The sequence below is a fragment of the Hypomesus nipponensis genome, chromosome 21 (genome assembly GCF_054491055.1).
Source record: "Hypomesus nipponensis isolate SF chromosome 21, ASM5449105v1, whole genome shotgun sequence".
Lineage (NCBI taxonomy): Eukaryota > Metazoa > Chordata > Actinopteri > Osmeriformes > Osmeridae > Hypomesus > Hypomesus nipponensis.
In genome coordinates, this window is record NC_140381.1 from 9,038,733 (window position 1) to 9,066,332 (window position 27,600).

At 44.9% G+C, this 27,600-nt stretch overlaps 4 protein-coding genes across 6 annotated transcripts in view; 1 reads left to right on the forward strand and 3 right to left on the reverse strand.

Moving 5' to 3' along the window:
- Positions 1 to 4,868: 4,868 nt before the first annotated feature.
- krt99 (keratin 99) lies at positions 4,869 to 12,868 on the reverse strand. The gene is made up of 9 exons (XM_084685050.1): positions 12,406 to 12,868; positions 9,234 to 9,362; positions 8,593 to 8,675; positions 8,277 to 8,433; positions 7,837 to 7,998; positions 7,457 to 7,582; positions 6,393 to 6,613; positions 5,782 to 5,891; positions 4,869 to 5,427 (listed from the first exon to the last, which is right to left on the reverse strand). Exons 1-9 carry the CDS (start codon positions 12,718 to 12,720, stop codon positions 5,321 to 5,323), a joined length of 1,410 nt encoding a protein of 469 aa, XP_084541176.1. The 5' UTR covers positions 12,721 to 12,868; the 3' UTR covers positions 4,869 to 5,320.
- Positions 12,869 to 15,428: 2,560 nt separating this feature from the next.
- Positions 15,429 to 17,910, reverse strand: LOC146237818 (perforin-1-like). The gene is made up of 2 exons (XM_084685057.1): positions 17,866 to 17,910; positions 15,429 to 16,207 (listed from the first exon to the last, which is right to left on the reverse strand). Exons 1-2 carry the CDS (start codon positions 17,903 to 17,905, stop codon positions 15,789 to 15,791), a joined length of 459 nt encoding a protein of 152 aa, XP_084541183.1. The 5' UTR covers positions 17,906 to 17,910; the 3' UTR covers positions 15,429 to 15,788.
- Positions 17,911 to 19,268: 1,358 nt separating this feature from the next.
- Positions 19,269 to 20,108, forward strand: LOC146237819 (uncharacterized). Of its 3 annotated transcripts, none has more exons than XM_084685058.1 (3): positions 19,269 to 19,340; positions 19,455 to 19,735; positions 19,907 to 20,108. In XM_084685058.1, the coding sequence occupies exons 2-3, from the start codon at positions 19,462 to 19,464 to the stop codon at positions 19,993 to 19,995; spliced, it is 363 nt and encodes a 120-aa protein (XP_084541184.1). In that variant the 5' UTR covers positions 19,269 to 19,340; positions 19,455 to 19,461; the 3' UTR covers positions 19,996 to 20,108. The 3 variants fall into 3 exon arrangements, 2 of the variants coding, with proteins under 2 accessions (XP_084541184.1, XP_084541185.1); XM_084685059.1 differs by having other exon boundaries at positions 19,272 to 19,340; positions 19,460 to 19,735; XR_014740548.1 differs by lacking the exon at positions 19,269 to 19,340 and having other exon boundaries at positions 19,601 to 19,735; positions 19,890 to 20,007.
- A 277-nt stretch (positions 20,109 to 20,385) lies between these two features.
- hap1 (huntingtin associated protein 1) overlaps positions 20,386 to 27,600 on the reverse strand; it is a 40,773-nt gene continuing 33,558 nt past the window's right edge. Inside the window, 9 exon segments of the mRNA XM_084685969.1 lie at positions 20,386 to 21,813; positions 21,815 to 22,211; positions 24,069 to 24,171; positions 24,436 to 24,636; positions 24,973 to 25,316; positions 25,440 to 25,655; positions 25,871 to 26,082; positions 26,517 to 26,591; positions 27,407 to 27,537. Coding sequence (XP_084542095.1) covers positions 21,775 to 21,813; positions 21,815 to 22,211; positions 24,069 to 24,171; positions 24,436 to 24,636; positions 24,973 to 25,316; positions 25,440 to 25,655; positions 25,871 to 26,082; positions 26,517 to 26,591; positions 27,407 to 27,537 — 1,718 coding nt within the window. The 3' untranslated portion in view covers positions 20,386 to 21,774.

A 27,600-nucleotide genomic window follows, 5' to 3' on the forward strand; every position in this document is an offset into this window, starting at 1 on the left:
CGTACACCCAAGTTAAACCACGGAATATTTCGCTTTTGACAATCAGTGCACATGTTATATTATAGTTTTTGCTTCCTCAGGATGTAGTGAAGATAATGGCGTCGCAGAATACAAAAAGTCAAAGGTAAATTTGGGAAAAGTGCTTCGAGGTTCGCACTCTCATTTTGCACCAGATTGCTACTAAATACCCCCCCCCCCCCCCCCCAAAAAAAAAGCCTAAGACAACAATCTTCATGAAATTAAGTAATGTTGAGTATTAATGTCTTATTTTCTTAAATACTGAAAATGCAATATATACATACTCAAAATGAAATCAATATAAATAACATTTCATTTAAAGACAACCGCCCACAGCACAAACAATCTTCAGTCAATATAGTTATCATTCCTAGTCTATGAATGGAGAGCAATCTATGAATCATAGATAAGAAACAGTTAAAAACTTTTTTTCATGGCTTCTTAGTGGCCTATAGAACATGTTTGTTCGTCTGACTGTGTTTACCAATATATTTGAATTCGATTGTTTATGCAAGCAGATCATGCAATCGTTCATTTCCATTTATGTAAACTACTGTGAAAAAAACACACCACCCTTGATCTGCATGAAGCAGATTTTTTTTTCTCCGTGTTATCTCAATGGAACATTTTCCTGGACCTGCTGTCAAACACAAAAGTCAACCGATACTCACCAGACACTGTCGAATGGCATTCCACAAGGCAGAGACTTGCATAGAGCAGACCTACATTGCACCGCAGTTCTTATTTACAAAGTGTACTGTACAATACCCAAGAGAAAATTACACAAGCAAACATATTTCAAATGACAAATGCCACTCATTAGTTACAATTGGTATTTTAAAGATTCACTTTCACTGGGCAAAGTTATTGTCCGTTTTTTATGTTATGTTTTATTTTGGGGGGCAATATACATCAAATAACATGAGCACTTGTGTCCGTCATGTAAATGTGCCAGACTGAGCCGGCTGATGGCATATCAAACATTTGAAGGAAACATACAGGACACATACATAGATATGAACAATAGCACATTACCACAAACATGCAGTAAAACAAGGACATAACAATACACTAAAACCTGCAAGGTGTGCCAAGGCTGTTCAGTTTTACAATCAATCTTTTAAAACCATTCAAAGTGATATCTTAACTTGAAAACATGTCCAAGTTTGTGTGGGGTTTGCAATTGATCTTTTTAGATCTACTGAAAGTCAGTGCACTCCCCTTCTCTCAGACCCGATAAAGATAAAATACACAAATCTTTCGAAGACATAATTAGTCAAATCTGTAATTGCCATAGTCAGTCCCTTTTAATTCAACAACTTTCATCTGTTGTACAAATAAAGCTAACTTCTCTGTGCCACCCTGTACTCTATACACCCTCTCAATGGATAAGGGCCTACACCCAAGCTGTCACACAGGAAACAGAGCTCCTTTGTGCAGGTAAACCCTATTTTTCTACATTTGTTCATCCCCATTCTTTGTGTTTTCTCTTTTACACACACACACCTCTCACACATGCACACACATAGTCTTTATGAGCCGTGCCCCTCGGGCATGTGAAGCATCGAAAGCTGCGATGAGTCACCGGCAGCTTCTGCTCTCAGAGCCAGTGCCCCCCCTCCCCCTTCCTACTTGGAGATCTGTGCCAGGGCCAGACCGGTTTCTGCTGCTTCAGGTGCCAGCCACACCCTGCTCCACAGAACCACACAAAACAGAACCTCCCAGCAGACCTAGGCCCCACGACCAGAAACTCAGTGAGAAACGATGCATTTTATGTTGAAGCTGTTTTCCAAATGTATTGCTTTCATAGGAAATCATTTTTTATACATTTTTTCAAAAGTTGAACATGTCTGCTTGCAAGCAACGTGGCAAGAGAAAGACAACAACATTTTATATTGAAATACTTTTTTGTTTTTGCAGTAGTCACTCTTCTTTCTTTATTACTGATGCCTTTTGTATCATAACTACCGTTTAATGCTAACTATGGGTTTCCACACAGAACGTGCAATTAGTGATTGTAAGCTTTGAACAGCGTTCAATACTGCGACATAAGAAATCTGTTTTGTGTGCTGGCTCAATACTTACTGTGTATTTGTCTTTAGAATGCACTTTAGAATGATTTGAGGTTGGAATACTGCAAAGCTATTTATTGCATTACATTAATCGTCAGTGACCCGGTGCACCTTAGCCACAGTCTGTTTGACCTGCTAGCCTCAGGTAAATGGTACAGGAGTATCCTGATCACTTGGTTTGGGACAGATTCCTTCCTAAAGGGATAGTTGAACTGCTGATCTTTATCGTTGACGTCTGTGGTCAAGACTGCTCAGTCTGCGAACTATCTTCCGCTCAGCCACTTTACATCATTTTTATTCTAATGACATTCCAATAAAATGATTGAATTATGTGTTTTTTGTTTATTGTATCAAATTTTAAATACACCATATTGTGGTCGCACAATTTTTCTCTATCTATCTATTTATTTCAAAATTTGTAGTTCAATAAAGAATAGTTCAATTGCTATTAACGTACACACCACCATAAACTTGAACTTGTTAATACGCTGATGAATGATGAATGGTGGCTAAATAAATCATACAGAAAGCATAATGCTCGTATGTTTGAAACTTCTTTCATGGCTTTGTCAACATTGCATCTGCACTGGAGGCCACAGTGACAACCCAGGATAACCCGCTCCTCCGTGCCTTTGTGCTGCAAACAGCACCGCCACACCCATGCTCAGGTGATTCTGCCTCAGGACATGTACTGTGTACATATTACACTCCTATCATAAATCCTGTGTTCAGGATCTGTTCGCCGTTTCTCTGCGATGGTGCTCTTTCAAGTCACTTCATGTCTCTGCATCTCAGTCATGTTCCAGACTGCATGAATTTGAAATAAAAATGGCTTAGCTGCCTTGGATTCTTAGAAGCCAGTTAATTGTGTATTCACAGAAAATCTGATGAGGTATGAAGATGGAAGCACGCAATCATGCCCAGTGAGGATTCAAAATCTGCAAGAGCATGTTTTTACTCTGCCCTGATTCATTCCATAACATGATGTTAAAGGAGTTACTTGTCTAACTACAATGATTTTGATAGAATAATACTTTGTTGATCCAATCAGTTGCCTTTCTGGTGTCTTGGGGAAAATCTAGTTTTTATTCAACGCCGAAGGCTGTGTTGAAATTATTTCCACCAACTCTCCCTTGTGCGGTTTGAGGTGAAGCGTATTAGTATGCAATTACAATATTAGTGGTGATAGTGGAACAAATTTCCTGTTTTAGTTTTTCAGGATAACAAAGCATCAGACGTGATACATTTATGAGAGGAATGTTTCAAATATTGCTTTCCAACATGACTGAAATCCCTAGTAACTACTGAAGTCATGTTACTTTTGTAATGGAGATGAATGAGCACAAAAGTGCTTGCATCAGTTGCAGCTCACAGTTTTAAGCAAACAAGCTTAAAACTATGAGAGGGCCCCTTTAAGAGGCACAGGTGTGGAAGGCCAAACAAGCAGCAAGCTGGGCGATGGCCTCTCTGATGGATGTCTCTAGAAAGACTCTAAAGGACATGGAGGACTGCTTCAGTGACATGGAAGTGGCAGAGGAGGAGAGTCATTACAGAGGGAGGCGCTGTTTGGACCCTGAAACAGCCACACCTCAGACGGAGGGAGGGAGGGAGTCTTTGCTTTCTGGGCTTCTTGCGAAAGACCTGTTGATTCTATTCTGGAGAGAGAGTCGGGGGAAAGAGTAGAGTTGAAGGAACTTAATGTAATATCAGGTATTCTTAAAACTCCAGACCCAGTTCCCTTATTTCCTGCTGTTTTTAGATGTATCGTTGGTTTCAAATACCTAAAAGCCTCCCCCCGTAAAAAACAAACGGTAAGAAGAGATTGACTTGACAGGTTACCCATAGCTCCTTGCCAGGAGATGGAGGGAAGAGGAATGCATGTTCAGTGTACCAATGCACTGCCCGAGGGAGGCCGTGCCCAGACAAGTTCTGATTCTGATGATCTCGGATGATTTGATGTATTGCACATGCCAAAACTGAAAAGCTACACCAACAAACAAGATGATACAAGATGACTATTTTTAGGGTTAGGTGGGGTGAGAGGATCTCATCAGGAACGGATGGTGTGCTGCATTGTTGGCACTCTGAAACACAACCTGAAACACACACAAGATATATACCGCGTATTGAGAAACAAATGAGTAAATTCAGATTTCAAAATATTCCAAATTGTCATTTCATTCAGGCTTTTAGGTGTGGCATGTCTAAAAGTGTTTTATATTCACTGAGGCATGTAACATGTCCTAGTTTATTCAAAGATTTAGTGTGTTGAGCAACTCCAAGTCTCTACTTGATTGACACCAACCCTCCTAAAATACCTTAACATGACTCACCGATGAATGACAAAGAAAACAAATGCACGTCTTAACCCACCAGATTCCATTCACAGCTTTCACGAACAGAAACGCCGATTCAATACACGGTTATATAAATGTATAGCTATATACAAGCTGTAACTTATATTTCTTTGCTGTGTTTGGACGGTAGCACATCTTGAAATAGGATACCAGTATTGTTGAAAACACTGGGCTCCAGATTTTTATCTTCAACGCATTGCTTTTGGTTATTTGAATGCACAATGGAGTTAGACGGTTATAATGACCACTTACGCAAATATACGTTTTCATAATGTCACTTACACAACACACATCTGTTTCTGCTTAACTAAAATGAGATCATTCCACCCCATAAAGTAAAGCTATTGCTAGACAAAGCTGTTTGAGATGTGACACCTAGTGGTATTGAGTGGGAGCACACACAAACAGCAAAATACTTGAGGAAATATTTTTTTATTTGTTCATACTATCCAGCTGATGAGTCAATATAACTATTTTCCAACTGAGACAGTTCTACTAAAAAGACAGTAACACAGCAACATGTCACCAGATTTGCAGGACGAGGAGCAAAAAAAAAGAGAGAAAAAGACCTCCGGTTAGATAGAAAGAATTCACATTCGAGCCCTGTTAGTAACAAGTAAATAAAAAGTTGTTTGGAAAAATTCTAACCCCCACTAAATCCCTTTCAAGTTTGTGGTAACTGCCCACTTTCTACTCGCAGTAGGTCCAGGAACCACACGCTGAAACCTTTCTAATCCAGTAACATTTGCTTACCCCGTACCCTGCAATTAACAAGCCTCTTCCCTGCCTGGAAACAAAAGTTGCAGTGTGCTCTGTGTCAATATGGAAGAACATGAATGTGTCGCCAGGAAAATATCTCTCGTTACTTCTCTTCTAGCTCAGTTCCTGGACTTTCTCAGAGGAAGAGGTGGCCACGACCTTTCCGTCCACTATTTCCTCAACGATGGTCTTCACTCTCCTCTGAATGTGAGGGTTATGCTCTGTGGAGGAAATCACAGAAACCAAACAATGTTTTTTTATAGGATAATCAAGTGAATGTCAGTGAAGTTAGTGTAAAACTGTGTTTATTGTGAACCACAGCTGAAGCCCATTCTGAGAACCGAAAGGATTTGATGGAGATGGGGGTGGGGGGGGCCACAAGTAGATGTTTTTATATGTGGATAAACAGATGTTGCGATAAAGAGGGGATGGTTGGCCTAAGTTGACCTGCTTTTGTTTAATTCCACAGTGACTTGCACTCTGAATGGTTAACAAGTTACTGTGAAAGTGGATTGATGGATGAAACTTTGGAATGAAACTTTTGACCTTCTCTGTAGGTCAACCTTGTCGCTCACCTTCTTCCACCACCGTCACTTCCTGGACCTTCTCAACTACAATCACCTTCTTCTCTGTCACCTCTCGGATATTGCTCTGGTGGCTGGTCGTTGAAACCACAGTCTTGTTACTGATGTTTAATAAAAAAGATAGAACATGGTTTGAATATGAAACATTTCATTGGCAACATTTCAGAGAAATTCCAAAGTTCACATTTATTAAGTCACTCACCTCCCATCGTCCCTCTTTCCCTTAGCACCCTCTTCCACTGTAACACTGTCTTTCATCTATTACCCCAGCCTCAACCACTCACCCTCCCTATGTCTGTTACATCTGGGGGTCAGATGGCTGAGCGGTTAGGGAGTCGGGCTATTAATCAGAAGGTTGTTGGTTCGGTTCTCGGCTGTGCCAAATGACATTGTGTCTTTGGGCAAGGCACTTCACCCTACTTGCCTCGGGGAGAATGTCCCTGTAAGTCGCTCTGGATAAGAGTGTCTGCTAAATGTAAATGTAATCTCTCCATCACCCCCCCCCCCCCCAACTCTGTTTATCTGATTAATTCCTTTTCATCTCCATGTCTCCCCAACTCATTCTCTCACCAGCCTTCCTGTTTAACCCCTGCTTCTCTCACCTGTACGCCTCTCCGTCCAGCAGCCTCCTGTACTCGGCGATCTCCATCTCCAGCCTGGTCTTGATGTCCAGGAGCATCTTGTACTCTGTGGCCTGGTGGTGGATGCTGGCGGTGAGTTGCTGGAGCTCTTCCTCCAGGGCGTTGATGCGGAGCTGCAGGGTGCTGAGCTGGGCGCTGTAGCGGCCGTTCACTTCAGCTATGCTCTGCTCCAGGTACTGTTTCTGTAGACGGGGGAGGTGTGGAGCCGGCGTGACGGGGCAGTTAGTGGGGCAGTGAGTGAGTGGGGGAGTGAGAGAGAGATTGAGTGAGGGAGGGAGGGAGGGAGGGAGGGAGGGAGGGAGGGAGGGAGGGAGGGAGGGAGGGAGGGAGGGAGGGAGGGAGGGAGGGAGGGAGGGAGGGAGGGAGGGAGGGAGGGGAGTGGGTGAGTGAGTGAGTGAGTGAGTGAGAGGAGTGAGAGAGAATGTGAGTGGGGGAGTTAATTGGTGAGGGAGGAGGGAGGGAGGGAGGGAGGGAGGGAGGGAGGGAGGGAGGGAGGGAGGGAGGGAGGGAGGGAGGGAGGGAGGGAGGGAGGGAGGGAGGGAGGGAGGGAGGGAGGGAGGGAGGGAGGGAGGGAGGGAGGGAGGGAGGGAGGGGGTGAGTGAGTGAGTGAGTGAGAGGAGTGAGAGAGAATGTGAGTGGGGGAGTTAATTGGTGAGGGAAGGAGGGAGGGAGGGAGGGAGGGAGGGAGGGAGGGAGGGAGGGAGGGAGGGAGGGAGGGAGGGAGGGAGGGAGGGAGGGAGGGAGGGAGGGAGGGAGGGAGGGAGGGAGGGAGGGAGGGAGGGAGGGAGGGAGGGAGGGAGGGAGGGAGGCAGGCAGGCAGGCAGTGAATGAATGGGTTCAATTTATATTTAAATTGAATGAAATAATACAAAATAAGGGCCTTAGAATGATTACATATGTAAAACATGCTAAATAAGAAGAGACATTTTTCAAAAAAATACATTTATCATAATATAAAGGAATTCAGATATCCAACAAGATTTTGCTCGCTTCATTTCAAGGTCCTTATGCAGAACTCCCATTACCTGAGTGAGCATGCCCTGCAGCTGTACCTCCAGACTCTGGAAGGTTCTCTTCCGGTCACCCAGCTCTGACTGGGAGGTCTTCACCTCCGTGGTGCTGGTGGTGATTTGGACCTGCAGCGCCTCCACCTGGCAACCGGAGGAACACATGGAATTTCTCAGAAAACACAACCACCACTTAAAGAAATACCAGGAACCACAAGGAGTCAGCAGATTCCCAACAGAGTGTGTTTGAGTCTATTGGGTCACACGTTTTGTTTGTTCTGAAAACACGCAGCCACATTCAAGGGGCCTGGTTTCAACTAGACATCGTGCATGCTCCATGCTCAACACACAAGGGTAAACCCTTTTTAACGTGTGCTTGTATTTCAAGGTTGTTTCACCTTTCCTTGGAACCATTTCTCAGCTTCTCTCTGGTTCTTCTGCACGAGAGACTCGTACTGCTCCCTCATATCCTGCAGTTCCTTGTTCAGGTCGGCAGAGGCAGGGCAGTCCATCTCCACGTTCACGGCTCCGCCCTGCTGCACACGCATCAGCCCCATCTCCTATAACAAGATAACAGGAGAGGAAAAGGAACTACAAGGTTTAATGCTATGAGCCCTGGGATTTGTTGTCCAATCCTCCTTGGGTAGACAGACATGACAGGTATGGAAAGCTGTATAAAAACCAAGGACGCGGACGGGAAGCTGTACTTGAGACTTGGAGCTCTTACGCCACCTGGTGGCTGAAAAAGTTACGAACCCCTAACGCCAACCCTTCCCACAAAAAACATGGCTTCCAAAAAAACAAAGCGTGTTGAGATGTGACGACGCGTGTCAGTCACCTCCTCGTGGCTCTTCTTCAGGTAAACCAGTTCCTCTCTCAGCCCCTCCATCTGCATCTCCAGGTCGCTCCGGGAGAGCGTGAAACTGTCCAGAACCCCCCTCAGACGGACCAAGTCTGCCTCCACCGTCATCCGCATGTTCAGCTCCATCTCAAACCTACCGACAGAGGACAAAGGGGCCGGGGTCACAGACCCCTTCTTCCACAGACCCAGACGTCCACAGACCCAGACCCAAAAATCACACGCAAAAACGTGCCGGTAAAGACTTGAGGGGATTTTTTTCTCCACGGTGCACTAGGTGCAATCGGTCACTTACTTGATCTTGAAGTCGTCGGCTGCCAATCTGGCGTTGTCCACCTGCAGGGTCACCTGAGCGTGATCCGTGTACGCCAACAGGATCTGAGCAGGAAATGACACGTCCACATTGTTTTCATCAGTTGACGGTAGACTGTGATCCAATATCTGTAAATAGATCCTTTCTCCTATTCGTTCCTGTGGTATGCCCGTTTGTGGATCACTATATATATCCATGCCTCAGGAGACTGACTAAGGAGGCCAAAGTGGTAGGCATAGTGCCCATGTCCAGGATGCAGAGGGTGATGTCGTAGTTGATTTTGTGTTAAGAGTTTGTGAAATAGTGCGAGCTCAATATGGCTGAAATAGATCCATCGTGAAACTGGTGGCAAATTATTTTTTGGCGAATGTCAAAATGCTTCTCCAAACAACGTCAAACACTGCACTCCATTGGATTATAAATTGAACACCTGACTGGTTCTCGAGATAATCGTGGGAAAATCCCTGCTCAAAAATCACATTCTAAAAAATAGACGGACAGACAGAGATGGCTGGCATTCTTAGAGATGGGATTTTAGGGCAGCGAGTCTAAGGCCAAGATTAGTCTCAAAATAAGTTTATGAAACTAGCCCCTGGTGTCAAAACTACATTACCCAGCAGTACCTTCTTACGGAGTCCAGAGATGGTGTCAAGGTAGACGGTCAGGTCCTTGCTGTGAACTGGGGACTTCTTCTCATAGAATTCCTTGATCTGCAGCTCTAGCTTCCGATTGGCTGACTCTAAGGAACGCACCTGTGTAAATTAATAGGTGTATTAGAAAGTCAGTAAATACAGTCATGTTCATTTGTCACACAGAAAGATAATCCACTAACATTCTGGCAACGGAAAAATGTCAAAACAGCCACCCCTGCCCCTTTTTCAGTGCAAGCCTAGAGGAATTTTACGCGCACAGTAACTGCCTCTGTTAAAAATAATGCAGGCTTTAGCGCCATAGTTTCTCCTCACAGGCAGAGTAACCGTAGCCTATATATAAGTTTAGCATTTTGGAAAAGGTATTATGTATATAAAATGTGTTATGTAATCTCACTGGGGAATAATTGCATGCATTAGGTTGTGTAGAGTACTCAGGAAAGAAAAACATAAATTAACAAAATCTTTTATTGAATGGAAATGGTTTATTTCCTCTATATGTGTTTTTTTGTTTTTGTTTGTAATTAAAATAAATGGGGACAGGGTACAAAAAAGGAAGAATGGGAAATAAATTAGGTTCAGAAAAGTCTTGATGGCTATGTTGTAAAGGGACCAGTATAATATCTGTAGCCTATAGACCATTGATTGTATTTTTTATTTAAATTTCTGAGCCTAATCCCACCCTACATAAAAAAATATATATATAGTTTTCATGTCATGACACTGAGTAATGACTTTTGCCTTGTCCTTCCTCAGTGAGTCCATGATCACACAGACATAACCCACAGACATTTGACTTGAGTTGACACTTGACTTTTTGCTTCTAATCCACCTGTCTATGCAACCAAAATATAAAGAATGATCCAGACCTATATGGTGTTTGTCAAGACTTCCCAAACATTCTGAAAGCACACAACTTACAGTAATCAAAACTCATAGCCTCATTGTTAGCCCAGTCACCGAGCCGAAAAAGGTTAAAAGGGAGTGTTTGCGTTGAGACTTTTACTTTGGCATTATGTGAATAGGCAAAGGATGATTTAAAAGGAAAGGAATTTAAGCCTAAACTCTGTTTCACAGAAAGACGTTTGCTTGCCTATACTGGCACCCTTCCCACCTGTTTTGCTATTGAAAGAAAAAAAGTGTGTTCTGCATTGATAAGCATATGTATTTGGCCTGAGCCATAATTGTTTTTCAGTTTTGTATTGCCATGTCATCAGAATGTCATGACGAGTGGCGCTAATAATGCAGTCTGCTTCAGGCGGTTAGAATGAAACTATGCGACATTAAAGGGAAACAATTACCCCACCTTGTTTAATCTTCAGTTGATGACATTTAGATGTTGATGATAAAGATATCTTCTAAACCTGCAAACCCACAGGCAGTCTAACCAGCAACATTCTGAAACCTAAATATAATGGTTTTAATTGTATGTTATGGGTCACAAATGATTGTATCCTAACTTGAGGATGGACGTAAACACTGCTCCCTCTTTTGGCCTTAACATACAATTTCCTTACACTTGCAACAGCACATCGATACAAAGGGCTGTTGCAAAGAATTTTGAGCACCATATTAAACAGAAAGTTTCCAAAAAATCCCACACCCCATACTTGAGCCAACAACAATCACATCGACTTAAGCACGTTTTTCAACAAGTCATCAAACTCTGTCTTAAGATGCCAAGCACTCTTTCTGGGATGTCATCCTCCAATTCAGTGCCTCATCAATCAAGATCAAGACAAAGCAGCTGTGACAAGTACATGTTGTCGTAGCCTACAGTTTAATTGATCACATCCACATTAGTCTAGAAAGACTGAAGTCAATAATACTTAAAGACCGTTGTAGTTGTGGAGAAATCCCTGTCAGATGAAATAGCAGTTTAGGCCCTGCCATCAAGCCTTAAGTAGGCTACTAGCTCCTGCATAGGATAGAACTAGATGCAAACCCCCAAATGCTGGACAAAGATACGATTAAGAAGTAATCACGTATAGGCCTAGTCAATATTATTTATTATTATGGAACTACCTATAATATTTGCACAAATGAAGCTTAGCGCAAGTTCATTCAGGCAAGACCGATCCCTGCACTCGAGCATACTCGATCATGTTCACTTACTCCCCCCGTTAAGAACGCTTCCCTATTTCCTGTACCTGGTTGTCATATGGGTTTCAGTATCGATTAATTAGCGCTCTCGTCTATCAATTAACCGTGTCAAATGTTCCTCGTAGCTGTCAGCCTATCACAAAGATGGCGTGCCTTTAAATTCTCTCACTGTTTAATTTGTCCATGCTATCAAGCGCGCGACCACTCCACCTCCCCGTCGCCACCCGGTGCCTTGTCGTTGTTCCTCGACTCCTCTGGCTGGGTCGTCGGCTGCCGCCACCGCAACAAGTGTCTGGACTCCTTAGGGGATTCTTCTTTGGATGCGGGGCAGGCGCCCTTTGATCAATAATTCTCCATGTGGTCTAAGTACCAAACACTTGTCGTACATTTATCATTGTGTAAATAAACACCACTTTACTCATCCCAGGTCTCTCCTGATTGAAATAATATTTGTAGCCCTACTGAGAGTTCGATGCACAGAACTTGGCAACCGTTACCTGTCAGAGACTGTTTTCTTGACCTTCCATCACTAGCTTTTTACTATTTACATAACGGATGTCCTGACAACCAATCGCCACCGCCAAAACAACATTCAATTCGGTATCTATGCATGTTCGAAGATGTTTCTCTAATATTGTAGAAAATATGTAAGTCAACACATCTAATTTCAGTGGAAAGTCAATAATACACTCTTAGTGTAGATAAGAGGAATGGATGTGCGTAACCACTCATGTCCACTTACAAGTTTTGCGGTTTTGGAAAATGTATTATGTATGTTAAAATGTGTTATTTTAGCAAGCCCTATGTCACTGGGGAATATGCATTAAGCTGTTTTGGATACTGGTGAAAGAAAAACATAAGTTAACGGAAACTTTTATTGAATGGAAATGTAGGCTGGTATATTTATCTATGATGTTTTTCTGTTTTTGTTTGTAATTCTTTTTGTTAAACGGTGTGCTGTGTCTATGCGCCACATGCGTAAACGCGCGTAAATAACAATTAGCCCGAGATTTCCAAAAACATTACCATCACTATTCCTTACCTTCTCCAGATAGGTGGCCAAGCGGTCATTGAGGTTTTGCATGGTCACCTTCTCGTTGCCGCACATCATATACTCGCTTGAAGGCGCAGCCATGGAGAAAGCGGACACGGACTGAGAAATACGGGTGCCATATCCCCCGGCACCCCCGTAGACGCTGGGTGTGCGGCTGTTTCCGACGGAGGACGCAGACACGCTCATTCGAGACCTACCGCCTCCAACCGCTTGGAACGGCATCCCTCCGGATAAACTGAGTCCACTGGAGCCTATACTGCTGCGTGAGCTGTAGCTACTTCTGCGACTGACTACGACAGACATTTTAAGTGATGATGGGTAATCGTGTCCTTCGTCGGGTGAGATGTGCTCGTCCTACTCAGAGGCGTCAGGTGTCCCACACCAGGCCAACGAGACTCTTATACAATTGCACGACTGATTACGTCACGGCTAGACAGGCACGAAGAAATATGTGTTTATGTGGGTGTGAAACACGAGAGATGAAGTTGCTAAAGGTCATGCACTGGTGGAAACGAAGAATGCAAGGTCATTGCCAAGGGTTAACAGACCAGTCGTGCAACATTTTCTGGAAAATTTAGTAACCTTTCGAATTAAACGCCCACTTGGCATGTAAATACAATAGGTCTATGCATTGCGTGGGCGTTTTTTAATTAGAGGACTTACATTTTACATAGTCATTTAGCAGAAGCTTTTATCCAGAGCGACTTACAGGAAGTACAGGAACATTCCCCCCGAGACAAGTAGGGTGAAGTGCCTTGTCCAAGGACACAACGTCATTTGGCACAGCCAGGAATCGATCTAGCAACCTTCAAATTACTAGCCCGGTTCCCTAACCGCTCAGCCATCTGACTCGCTTCTAGAAATTATTTTATATCAGTTCAGTAATGTTTTGATTGTTGACATGTATAATACCGACAACCAATGTGCCTAACCTTAGTAATAAGTATAATATCCTTACATTTTATGTGTAACCTATTGAATGTATTTATTTTGAAATGCAAGTGTTGAATTTAAGTGTCGAAGTATATTTAATTATGAACTGTACTTTTGATTTGCAATATTTAACTATTCTTAGTTAGATAGGTAGATTATGATTTTCAGTTCTGTCATTTTAGTTTCAATGAAAGCCCCTGAAAGATTTTTATGTCACAGTGATGAGGCTGTGATTGTGTGTGTGTGTGTGTGTGTGTGTGTGTGTGTGTGTGTGTGCGTGGGTGTGTGCGTGTGTGCGTGTGTGTGTAAAAAGGTAGAATGGGAGATAAATTGGTCTCAGAAAAGTCTGGATGGATATGTTGTATGCTGTAGCCTATACACCATCAATTGTATTTTTTATACATTGCTGAGCCTAACCCTTCCTTACATGTCATGACACTGAATAATGACTTTTGCCTTGTCATTCCTCAATGAGTCCATGATCACACAGACATACCCCACAGACATTTGACTTGAGTGATAAATTACAAGATGAAGATTTGCAAATGTACCTTTTTGCTTCTAATCTACCTCTCTATGCAACCTATCACAACCAGAATATAAAGAATGATCCAGACCTATATGATGTTCGTCAAGACTTCCCAAACATACTGAAAGCACACAACTTACAGTAATCAAAACTCATAGCCTCATTGTTAGCCCACTCACCGAGCCGAAAAAGGTTAAAAGGGAGTGTTTGCGTTGAGACTTTTACTTTAGCATTATGTGAATAGGCAAAGGATGATTTAAAAGGAAAGCCATTCAAGTCTAAACTCTGTTCCACAGAAAGAAGTTTGCGTGCCTATACTGGCACTCTTCAAACCTGTTTTCTTAAGTGCCATTGAAAGAAAAGAAAATGTGTTCTGCATCGATAAGCATACGAGTTTGGCCTGAGCCATAATTGTTTTTTTGTTTTGTTTTGGCATGTCATCAGAATGTCTGCTCTTGACGAGTGGCGCTAATAATGCAGTCTGCTTCAGGCGGTTAGAATGAAACTATGCAACATTAAAGGGAAACAATTACCCCACCTTGTTTTACTTTCAGTTGATGACATTTAGATGTTGATGATAAAGATATCTTCTGAACTTGCTAGACCCACAGCCTAACCAGCAACATTCTGAAACCGAAATATAATGGTTTTAATGGTATGGTATTGGTCACAAATTATTGTATCCTAACTTGATAGTGAGATTTAATACAGACGTAAACACTGCTCCCTTTTTTGGCCTTAACATGCAAATTCTTTACACTTGCAACAGCACATTGATACAAAGGGGCGTTTCCAAGAATGTTGAGCACCATATACTGAACATTTCCAAAAATCACACACCCCATACCTGCCTTGAGCCAACAACAATCACATCGACTAAGCACGTTTTTCAACAAGTCATCAAACTCTGTCTTAAGATACCAAGCTCTCTTTCTCATCCTCCAATTCAGTGCCTCATCAATCAAGATCAAGACAAAGCAGCTGTGACAAGTGCATGTTGTATTAGCCTACAGTATAATTGATCACATTCACATTACTAAGAGACAAAGTCTAGAAAAGTCCGTTTGAAGTCAATAATACTTGAAGACGGTTTTGTAGGAGAAATCCCTGTCAGATGTAAAAGCAGTTCGTCATCTGAGTAGCTTACCCGCCTTCAAGGAAGTTAACGCTTGTCAATGGAGTCATCCCAGATCCTCTGTACAAATGAAATGTACGACAGTCTGGTTAGGACCAGACTGGTTGAAATGCCTTAGAAATACAAAGTGTCGCGTGAGAGCTTGAAAAATGGTTGAAATGCGTGAGTCTCACAGCAAATGAGTGAGACTTGAGCCCTGCTAATTATATGAAGTTCCAGATAGACAATCACCACTCTATAAATTGAACATAGGCCTACATATTGTCCATAAAAAATGAAAGCACCAAAACAGATGTCCCTTGTTAACATTTTAGAATTGGTTAGTTGGTTACGGGTTAGTGCGGTAGTCATCCAAACAATTTGATTTGAAACTAGACTAGACGAACCATGAGACTACAGTAAGGAAGACACACATTAGAAGAGCAGACCATCCTACAGGGAGGCTTTAATTCATTCAGTCAGACGTGAGGCCAAGAAGAGATTCAAGATTACATTTAGAACACAGTCGTCCAAATTTATAGATACATTTCTCAATTTAGGATGACATTTATAAACAACAACTAAAGGGATACGGCTCAACAGCGTAAATGAAATGAAGGTTTCTAACACTCAATAGACTGTTAGACAGGGAGGGGCTTCTGAGTAGGTCGATGGGGGTGTGATAACGGTGTCGGGCTTGGTCAAGTGTGGGGATCTCACTGGGACCTCCCCATGCTGCCCTGTTGAAGAGGATCGTGTGCGTCACTATCCTCAAGCCTCCCTGCGAGAGCAGCTTCACTGCTGGAGAGTGTAGGAGTAGGTGAGCGTGCCTCCCTTCTTCAGGAAGCAGTCGTGTTGGTGGGTGCCGCTCTTCACCTGCCTCTGGCATGTTCCGAGGAGGTCGTCGAACAGCAGGTCGCTGTCGTACACCTCCAGCCTCAGGACGTCGTTCTCCACGGTCTTGAAGGAGTTGAACTCCTCCGACCACCAGGGGTTCTTGTCGTTGTTGCGGACGGAGGTTTTCCCGAGGGCGTCGGGGCCGCAGAACACCTTGACGTAGCCGTCGGTGGTGCCCAGCAGGTCGCTGGGGAGCTTGGTGGCACGCAGGTTGAAGATCTTGATCTGGGCATGGGCACCTGCCAGGAACAGCAGCCCCAGGGCCAGGGCCACACAGGAGGGAGACATGGGCAGCTCAGTGGGTCTGAAGAGGACAACTAGGGGAGGGAGGGAATGAGAGAGAGAGGAATAAAGAGAGATGAAGAGAGAGATACACATTTACATTGTTGTCATAGAGAAAACAATTGCACTCTGACTGTACTTAGTCTTCAGAAAATTAAAATGTACTGTTGAAAAGATCCTTTCACATCTTGAATATCAATGGGTCAATATGGATAGAATCAGCCACAAGGAAGAGAGAGAGAGAACGACGACATCAGCAGAGAACTGACCACTGGGAGAGCAGGTCTGAGCAGGTGAGAAAGTCAAATGAGGACCTGTGTTTGTTACCTTCAGAAGATTAGGTGTACACACACACACCCCGCAAGGCAATATTAGCCCAGCATACGGTGTGTTCTCATTGGTTCAGGCAGATGACCCTGATGTTCAGAAACCTCCAGAACAGGTGAAACTATGTGGAACATTTCTACCTGAAGGTCAAGGTGATAAGGCCAAACAGAGATAGTACAATAAACAGTTCCTAAACTCTGTGGGAACATTTTGTTTTTCAGCAGCTGTGTGACCGTTTCTGCTGCCAACTCAAATGCTCAGTGTTCATATCGTTCATCCAAAGAATAGAGCAAGAATATCTTTTCACACCCAGTGCGCAAAGGAATGTCTTCCTCATCCACAACCCCTAGGGATGCAGGTATACAACATGATTCAGAAGAACTCTGATAATGTTGGTAGTGAATATCAGATTCAATAGAGAAAACATTAAATTTATCATACAAAAATCTTCTTTTAATCTCAAGGGTATACCATTTGAAATCATTACTGTAATTTGAATTATAAGATTTGGAATGAGTGCAATTGAGACAGAGTTACCCAGAACACATTAATGAATGTTTTGCATGCATGGCCGCAGGAACTAGGGGTGCTGAGGGTGCTGCAGCACCCCCTGACAGCACGAGAATTTAAAATCCTATGACTTAAAAATCCACCACCGTCGGGTGCACCGGAAGAAGAATAATGATCAGACAAGGCTAAGAAACGTAGGGTGGGGCTGAAAAATTAAGAGACAAATAAATCACCTTCACTAGACAAAGTTTACCAATTGGAAAACGGCTTTACATGAAGGTCAACTATTGCGCTCAAATAAAGGCCAAAAACATTTATAGGATAGAACTCCCAAACTCGCATCACATCGAACACAGAATATGCTTGCATTAGCATGGCAGCTGTGGTGGCGTATATGGGGGCCTGGCCGGTCTGGATCAAAGTCCAGGGCCAATTTTTACTCCCAGTTCCTCCCTGCCGCCCCGCAACATTAAGCCAGTACCCCCCTGATAAAATATGTTCCCGCGGCTATGTTTGCATGAATACCAATACATTTTAACAGACACTTGACAGAAATGAGAACGACACAATGAAATATTTGGAATATAACCTGATGTTCTCTCTGGGATTGGCAGCTGAATTCTGGCCAAAATATGTACAATTGCTGTGCAAAATCAATTAACAATGATTTACTTTTCTTGTGACACATTTCATAAAGAATGCATGTGACTGGGCACTAAGGCCAGAGGCTACAGCACAGGACAAACTGAGTGAAACATGTGTGAGAGAGAGTTTGTTAATAATGAGTGAAACATATGAGAGAGACAGTGTGTTAATAATGAAGAGGAACAAGGTTTTGAAAGGAGCATGAACTCACCTGTGCTAGAGTCACCTAAAGTATCAGCAAACACCGTCATGTCACTGTCACCTGTCCCCTCTTATAAAGGACCACAGTTACAGGAAGTTACACCCCCTCACACCCCCTCCCCCCAGAACACTCTCCCCACCTGTCCTTTCCAAGGTCACCTGAGTTATATAAAACAAGTGTTATTAAACAATGTAAAGTAAGTTTGTCTAAGATTGTACAAACCCATTTTTCCCTCAGTGTTTAATGTATGGATTGGTATGGTTTAATATGAGATCTTTTTAAATTTATTTTCAAAATTATTGCTCATAATGACATGTTTTGTCTCTGCCCTCCTACGTACTTCCCCTCAAAAATGTACGAGAGTGTGGTTAGGACCAGGCTAGGGCAGGCGACCTTTGATCAATAATTCCCATGGGGTCTAAGCTCCAAACTCTTGTAGTACATTTATCATTCTGTACATAAACACCACTTTACTCATCCCAATGGTCTCTCCTGAATGAAATAAGATTTGTTCGCCTCCTGACAGTTCGATGCATAAAACTTTAGTAGCTTGGCAACCGTTACCTGTCAGAGACTGTTATCTTGACCTTCCATCCCTAGCTTTTTACTATTTACACCACGGAACCCCTGACAACCAGTCGCCACAGCCAAAATATTGTATGTCATCATTCAATTCGGTATCTATGCATGTTTGAAGATGTTTCTCTAATATTGTAGAAAATCTGTAAGTCAACACATCTAATGTCAGTGGAAAGTCAATAATACACTCTTAGTGTAGATAAGAGGAATGGATGTGCGTCACCACTCATGTCCACTTACACCCTCTTTTAAATTGTCACAGTGTTACAGTGGGCTATAAGTCAAACACTATTATGGTCTAATTAAATTACACAACCATATCATGGATATCTACACTGTATCCAATATAACGAACCAGTTTACATTAATGTCCATAGTCCGAATGCAGGCCTTTACCAACCTACACTACATTGACAGTAGGCCTATACGTGGTAGGCCTATATGGGAGTGATCATCTAGTGTTCCCAGTTACCCTGATGTCATTACGCATTTGCTTTTATGTAAAAACATACATTACTTTTTATGGAGTAATTTTTACATCCAAAGACAATGGCCCTATTCTTATAAACTGTCTAAAATGTTCTAAATGTTACCCATACAGTTAAATCAAACGGAACTCTGGCTGTAACTATTATCGTATTTCTAAACGAGACGTCGTATTGACGAGCGCGTAATAGCACCCCATATCCATTACGGAGTCTTTTACTAATCTCTTCAGTCAATCAATGGTTCTTTCTGTGGACATTGTTATCTGCCATTGCTCTTAGGCCATATTTCTGACCTTCGAATAAGTGTATATAAAAGACGGGATATTTCACAACTAGCACCAGGCCTCACTTGAACTCAACTCAACTGACATTGGTCCAAGCTGCCCACAGTAGGCTACCTCTTACCTCTTCCTTCAGGTGAGATCATATTTTCTACCACTTTTGATACTGTAAATAGTCGTTGAAAAGCTTCTATACAATGTATTTCAATATGAATTAATTATACAATGGAACGAACGTTTTTGACGTCAGTCTAGGCATGGCGATGAAAGGATTGTTGGTGTGCGCACTAGTGGCAGCGATAATAGAAGCCGCCGTATCATCGTCGCTGTCCAAAACGGATATTGACATCAAACGGCCTGAGGGTCTTCGGCAGTTACTGGCGAAGAAAGAGTCAGCAAGGGAGGCCAGAGGAACTGTGGCTGGACCTGGTCAAATCACTCAAACTCGCACAACAAGGATGGACAGACTAGCGCATCTTTCCTTGGACGACCGCGAGTTTATGTCGAGGCAAATAATGCAGGCAATCTCAGGTATGTGTTGTGAAATGTGAGGGCGTGCATGTGTGTACGAAGAGAAAAACAACGATGGAGAGAGAAAGCAGAGCCTGGTGAACGCAATTAAGTTTACCGGTTGTGTTGTGTTGTATCTAAACACAAATTGAATCGTTGTGTTTGCTTCATGTAGGAATGTTGTGTTCGCAGAGATGATGAACTCTGAGTGCATGTCGGGCCGAGACTACCAGGGCTGGGTAGATTTCGGACGTCGAAGCGCAGAGTTCTATCGTCGCTGAAATTGGAGGAACCAATGTCTTATTTGGATATACAGTATCTGCACATTTTGATTACTTGCAACTGTAGCTATGGACCCTACTTTGTGCATTTTCTCAATTACATAATAAACATGCATAGCTTCTAACAACTGCAAACCTATTTATTTTTTTAGCTTTAAGGTTGTCGATATTCAGCTGAAAAGTCCGTTTGGTCGACACTTTGAGCTATTAAAAAGTTCAGATTTAAGCAGGCCAAAGTCTGACCAGTCTGATATAGGCACTAAATGGTTAAGAAGAAGAATATCTGAATGGTTCTTTCAAGGTGAGAAAAGACAATACGATACTGTTAAAACTTCTGTCGAAGAACTTACAATATAGTTTAACAGACAAGCACAAGCACCGTAGGTCTGATGGAAATACAATGTACATTTTAATCCACAGGTAGTACAATAGATACACACATTCACACACATATATAGAACTGTGATTATTAAATAGACTTCAGCAGACAATAATCATTTTTCTACATCTCAGATGTAAATTACTGTGATTATTTTGTCTCAGGACAAATTGTCTTCATTTGCTGGTATTTTTCCCTTTTTAATATGCAGTATCCTATGCCATGTTTTTGTTGCATTTGATTGCCCAGGCAGCCTAAGAAAAGCCTCAAAACAATTAGATAATTTGTTTGTTTTCAAATTTATCTTTAGTGACACTTATTTATTTACATAAGGTATCCCCCTCGGCACAATTCTATGACTTTGAGAGAATTCACTTAGAATGCCTAGATCTGAAATATTTTCCTCCCCTTCTATTCGAAATGCCATGATAACTTGATTAAAATATTGGTACCAGCAACATTTTATGGCTCAGTTCATAACACATCTTAATAATCCCATCTTGTTTGTTGGATTTGATACAGCATGGAAGACAACCTGAATGCTTTTGAGTGAGGTATGACAAATACTCAAAGTCACAATGATCGACAGCATTTGGATGTAAAGCATTTCACGATGGCTTGCAGTGAGTGATGAGCGAAGTCATGCCAATGCAGTTCAGTGAGCTACGCGAGTGCAGTGCAAGACTTGAGGATTCAGTGATGAGTGATACAGGTGATGTCACAAATCCTCCTGTACAGCTTGAGTGTATCATGTCGGCCATTTTGAGGCAGATAAGTGATTGGAGTGCGAGAACTTTTCACACCGTCAGGTGAATGGTGGTTAGGCTACATGCTTCATTCACTGATAGCAGCTAATAAGCAGAAATACTTTTCTGTGCAGTTTTCTTTTCTATGAAAGTGACAGACTATTAAAAGTAATAGTCAGTTTGCAATTTAAAAGCTTATTCCCCCCTCCCCAAACAGCTCTTGCTGAAGACAAAATGATAACCTGGAAATTACTTAGCATTTCATGATAACATGACAACACAGGTGAGGGTCTTAAAAGACAAAAAAAACGATACGTGCGAGAGAAGCACCATTCCCTTCCATACCATGTAAAAAGACATCCACAACAAACTGGTATAAAACAACAATCTATGGTTTCGTTGTGATGTTTGTTTATACAGTATATTGCCTGATGATTGACTGATGATCAGGTTACTGTCCCGGGATGATGATGTCACGTCGTCACGGAGACCTACAGTATAGATTTTGAATGAGTCCATAGAAAAAGAGCACTGTACACTTACGCAACATGAACTAAAATCCGGCTGCGCTGGGTCGCTCGTTTATCTAGCCACGGTGGACTGAAATCAATCGAGGTGGACAAGGAGCAGGAAGTACTGGCGGAAGGGTCCATCCTAACCTTCAGAGGGGTGCCTGACTGCTTCTCTCTCCTTCCTGCTGGGACCCACCCGCCACCCCTCGAGCTGCCACTGTGTGCAAGCCCAGGTTCTGTAGCTTCTCCACTAGGTTGAAGCTGAAAACGGTCTTTGTCCTTTCCTCCTGGAAGGGCCGCGCTCCCTGTCGGCAGGGTGTGCCGTGGGGGGTGTCGGCGTCGGGAAGTGGCTGTGGAAGGTGTAGGGGGGCGGGCTGGGGGGAGGCGGAGATTCCCTGCTCTTGAAGCAACCTCACGAGTCCAAGTGAGGGAGGGGCGGAGCAGGAGGCGGGGTGAAAATTCATAGCAAAGTACTGCTGGTGATGGTGATGCTCACTGGAGGAGGAGGAGGAGAAGGGGGAGGGCCGAGTGTTCAGATGCTTACAGTTCCCACAAGTGGACAGGTGGCAAGGGCGAAGGCTGGGGAGAGAACACAGATGCATCATCCAATCAGAAACGGAGCTCCCGTGTTACATGACCAATCAGAAATCTGGACAGCAAGCAGAAAAACCAATCAACATCCTCCTCCCTTTAACAAATATGTCTCGTAAAAGCCTTCATTCAACAGCGGTATTAGTCATGCAAGGTAGGCATCACTAGGGATTTCCCAGAATAAAAGCCTGTGGAAAGGTGGGTTAGAAAATGCTGTCAGAATGCATCACCCAATGAGAGGGGAGAACCGGGCCATGCAAAGTTGAGAAGTGCCTTGGGTCAGGTGAGACATGATGTCATAGGTCAATGAGCCAGTCAAGTCTACATTGTTGTCAAATCCTTTAAGGTTTGTTTATATACCGGAGTGTAACCTAGTATACAATAGCACTGTTAGTCTTGCCCAGGAAGCAGTTTTAAATGGGTACCATTGTAACCAGTGATACATGATCAAGTTAGAACAGCCTGCCTGAACATGTTCTATCACACAGTGAATTTTTATGCACTGCGTCTTCTAAAAACACAGTTAGAAATGTGCACGTCTTTAATTATCTGCTGCTTAAATACATACTTGCTAACTATTAGTAGTTGTTGAAGGTCACTTTAGATCCATTTCTACAAATGTTTCCTGCAAATGTTTCCTTGTACAATCCCAACAGCGCAAATGTTGATACAAATCAAATATATTCCCTTAAATACATCACTTAATTAGTGTCTGCTACAAGACTGGTCACACTATCTTTGAAAGGATTTGGGTACAACTTTAATCGAAGATCATCAAACTCTTAATATGTATTAAAGACGTTAACTTCCGTCATTCGTTTCACTCAGTCCTACTACATTGTGTTGGTGCTTGTTGGCATTGCTGTTTTTCAGTAGCAGGTCTGGGGGGAGGGGGTGGAAAGATTAGGGTTAGTGAAGGGAAAAGTATGAAATGGTTAAGAAATAGGGGTTAATATGGAAATCTCCATGGTTGGGTGAGGTCTGCTGGATCTTACTTTGCCCGAACGGCGCACTCTAGAGCTGGAGGAATAGCCTGGACCAGCGCTTCCTACCACTGAGGGGAGAGGGGAGGGAGGAGAGGGGAGAGAGGAGGAAGAGGAGAGGGGAGGGAGAGGAGAGGGGAGAGAGGAGGAAGAGGAGAGGAGAGGGGAGAGGAGAGGAGAGGGGAGGGGAGGGGAGGGGAGGGGAGGGGAGGGGAGGGGAGGGGAGGGGAGGGGAGGGGAGGGGAGGGGAGGGGAGGGGAGGGGAGGGGAGGGGAGGGAGAGGAGAGGGGAGAGGGGAGAGGGGAGAGGGGAGGGAGAGGAGAGGAGAGGGGAGAGAGGGGAGGGAGGAGGAAGAGGAGAGGGGAGAGGGAGAGAGGAGGGAGAGAAGAGAAGAGGGGAGAGAGGAAAGGAGAGGGGAGAGAGGAGAGGAGAGGAGAGGGGAGAGAGGAGAGGGGAGGAGAGAGGGAGAGAGGAGAGGAGAGGGAGGAGAGGGGAAAGAGAAGAGAAGAGGGGAGAGAGGAGAGGGGAGGAGAGGGGAGAGGGGTAGATAGGGTTAAAGGACAAGAAAGCCGGACTACTGTACTCTATTGAGGAACATTATGGGCTGTTGGCCGTCGGATATTTTCACGGCGAATCTGAAATGAATCAAGGTTGACGGCGCTCACGTAATCTGGGTTTAAACTCGGTGTTTGGGATGAGTGCGGGCAAAGCGTGTGGTTGTGATGTAGGTTGGTAAAACTCAACTAAGACAGCTTCCTGACCAGTGGATGGGTGGAAGGATGAATGGGTGGGTGGGTGGGATGGATAAAAGGGTAGGTGGGACGAATCAACGGGTGGCTGGGATGGATGGATGGAGTCTTACCTGGTGGAGAAAGAAGGGATGAGGAAGGGGGGATGAATGTCCTGACAGGTGTTGACGGTGTGGATGGGAGGAGACTGGGGGAGGTTGGGGCCGGATGGGGTGACTGGGAGATCATGGAAGGAGGATACACTTAACACAACTCCACACACACTAAACCCCAAAAACACTGCACACAGCTACACACAATGGATGATATGTGGACAAAAGATATCACACAGGATCATATCGAGCTACACTATCCGATTTCCCGCACTTACCGACAACACTTACACGCGCAGAAATCCCCAACATAGAAATGGGATAACCAAGGTGACTGAGTATTAACGCTATTCACGAACAGGGTCGAGAGGTTTGCCTGGATCCCTACCCAGGGTGCCGCGTGCTGCGGCTAGGCGGGGCCCCTCCTCCTCCTCCTCCTCGTCCTCCTCCAGGTCGTTGAGGCTGTAGACGTGCTGCAGGTCCACCTCCAGCTCCCGGAAGTCTTTGGTGAGGACTCCCGGCCGTGGGTGCAGAATGCCCCCTAGGTTGGGCTTGGCCAACTGCTGCCAGTGGTGGAGAGTCACTGAGCCTGGGGAGGGGGGGGGAGAGAGAGAGAGAGACAGACAGAGAGGGAGAGAAAGAGAGAGAAAAGGATATCTGAATCTTAGGTTGACTGGTTATTGACATGCTATGGTTGATGATGACTTCTGAACGCTAAATATTTGAGGTGAATAAGCTTCATTGGCACTGGTAGAACACTTCAAAGCGCGCCGATTAGCGCTGTCATATAGTACCACAGCAGAAAACGCACAGAAGGAAGGAACGTTCAGGGCTGCTCGCTGTTCCAAAATCCATCCCGTCCACGCGCACACGGACGTACGGAACGGGGAGGGGGGGGGTTGGGGGGGTCTCCCCCGGGGCTCACCTTCCAGGGGCTTGACAATCTGCAGGCGGTCGGGGAGGTAGGAGCGCGAGCCCCCCGAGAAGCCCGACCCGGCCGAGTGCTGCGAGCTGCCGTTGGAGTAGTTGGTGCCGGTCGACCCGGCCGAGCTGGACACCAGGCTGTCGTTGGGCGTGAGGAAGCCGCTGGAGCCCTCGGCCGCGTCCCCGCCGACGGCCAGCGCCCGGAGCTTGCGCTCGCGCTCCACCTCGAAGAAGGGCCGCTCGGACGCGTGGCTCTGCTGGCGGGCAGAGAGGCAGCGCAGGGCCGCTTCCAGGTCCGGGCCCCCCGGGGTCCCCGGCTGGCCCAGGGGCTTGGGTCCACCCACGCTGTAGAGGCACGGCGGGAAAAAGGCGGGGAGAGATTATTAGGAAGCGACGGAAGAGAGCGAGAGAGATACGCACGGACGAACGTGGTTGGTCACGCAGCATAACAAGCTCCAGTCCACACACCTGCTGTCCTCCTGTGGCGGGGCGTGGCTGGCCGCGGCAGCCCTGTCGTCCAGGGCGACGCTGGCGCTGTCCGAGCCGTAGTAGCTGGTCCGCGGGGTGCTGGTGCTGCTGGACGACGCCGGGCTGGAGCCGGGGACGCCGGGGGAGTGGCACCGCGAGCGCAGTCTGGCCTGGTTCACCACCTTGACCGTCTCGAACACGCGGAACGGGTGGTTCCTGCCGCGGTCGCCCCCCCCCCAAAAGAAGGGCGATGATTAGTGAGGTTTGAATGGAAATATGAACCCCCGCTTTATGAAGTGAAATGCAACTTGGTGATAGGTGCGTTTGATTTGATTCTCGTCCTTGGGTCCCTACTCCATTCCTGTGTGTGTTCTTTTGTGTGCGTCTGTGTTATTTATAATGTGTGTGTGTGTGTAGGGCGGTCCTTGTACTTGTACTCAGAGGGGGCGGGGCTGTCCAGTCCTTTCCGGAAGGTGCCCTCGATCTCGGCCGCCAGGGAGTCCATGGGGAAGACGGCGGCCATGGCACTGTAGCGCTGCACCGTGCTGTTGGGCAGGCTCTTGTTGCGCTGGTTCTTGATGTCCTCCCTGGCCTCCCGTAGCATGTCCTCACACTCAGAGTACTTCTCCTGCAGGTCCCGCAACTGCCACCAGAGGGAGACAAGAGATCGGTCAAACTTCTGTCGCGAGTCCGAATGGATTGGGGGGCTTCGTTTTTAACGCTCATAGAAATGCACCCTTGGTTTCTCCTCTATTGGCTGAGACGATGTTGGCTCTGATTTGTAAAAGGATAAGTGAAAGGACGTGCTTCTCTACACAGCGGTCTATTCCGTCTAAACATAATAGTGATTTCCAGAGGAAGGAAGAAGGAGCAGGAGAGTTAAAGACAGAGAAAGAAGGAAACATATTATTATATAAACCCAGAGTTAAAAGTAGTATATTCCCCATGATGTGGTAAGCTTACACTCCTAATGTGCTAACCAAAAGATATATACAGTGTATATACAAACGTGGGAAGCTAAAATGAATAATACGTCTAAGCTTGAACCTCATTCCCCTCCTTAGGGGAGGGTCTTACCTCAGATCTGAGCTGTAACTGGCTGTCCTTGGAGGCGCTCAGGTGCTGGGTCAGCTCTTCGTTCTCTGAGCTGAGCTGAATGGAGAGAGTGGCACGAAGAGGAAATCAAAAAAGTGGAGAACATTGTGTGTGTGCGTGCGTGTGTGTGCGTGCATCTGTGTTTATTTTTCGAGATACAATTGTGCAGCAGCACAAGTGCCCCTGTAAATGTTTGATGTGCGGACGTTTTTTGGTGCCACTTCCGTGAGGGCACAAACATTGTGTCACTTGTAATCGCCTCAGGTAAATATTTTATTTCATGATATAAATACCTGGTGGGTTGCTGTGTGCATGTGTACGTTCCCAAATTAGAGTGTGTCTACGCACGTACATGCAAAACCAAGAGGTCAGATTAGTACCCCTAAGGGCACTGAAGCTGATGTGCCCCCCCCCCCCCAATCAGACTTGATTCAGATTGGATAATTATCAAGATCAAGGGCCTAACAAGCCTTGTGTAGACTGTCTTCAAGTAGCCAAAAAATCTACTGGTGTGTATCTGCATGTGTGTCAACACATAAGCATGCGCATGTGTCTTTATATTAGAGAGAGTGTGTATGTATGCATGGTGTACGTGTGAATTTGTATGTGTAGGTGTGTGTTGTGAAAGTGTCGGTGTGTGTGTGTGTATGTAGGTGTGTGAGTGTAGGTGTGTGTGTGTAGGTGTGTGTGTGTGTGTGTGGGTGTGTGTGTGTGGGTGTAGGTGTGTGTGTGTGTAGGTGTGTGTGTAGGCGTGTGTGTAGGTGTGTGTGTGTGTAGGTGTGTGTGTAGGTGTGTGTAGGTGTGTGTGTGTAGGTGTGTGTGTAGGTGTGTGTGTAGGTGTGTGTGTAGGTGTGTGTGTGTGTGTGTCTCACCCCTTTGCAGCGGGCCTGCAGGTCCACGATCTGGGCGAGCAGGCAGCTGATCTCCTCCTGCTGTCTCAGAGTGTCCTCCACCTTCCTGGCCAGCTCGTCTGACAGGTCCGCCACCCGCTTGTTCACCGAGGCTGGACCGGAGCGAGGGATGGATGGAGGGGACGCCATTGGAGCAGGAGAGGCCAAAGAGGGGA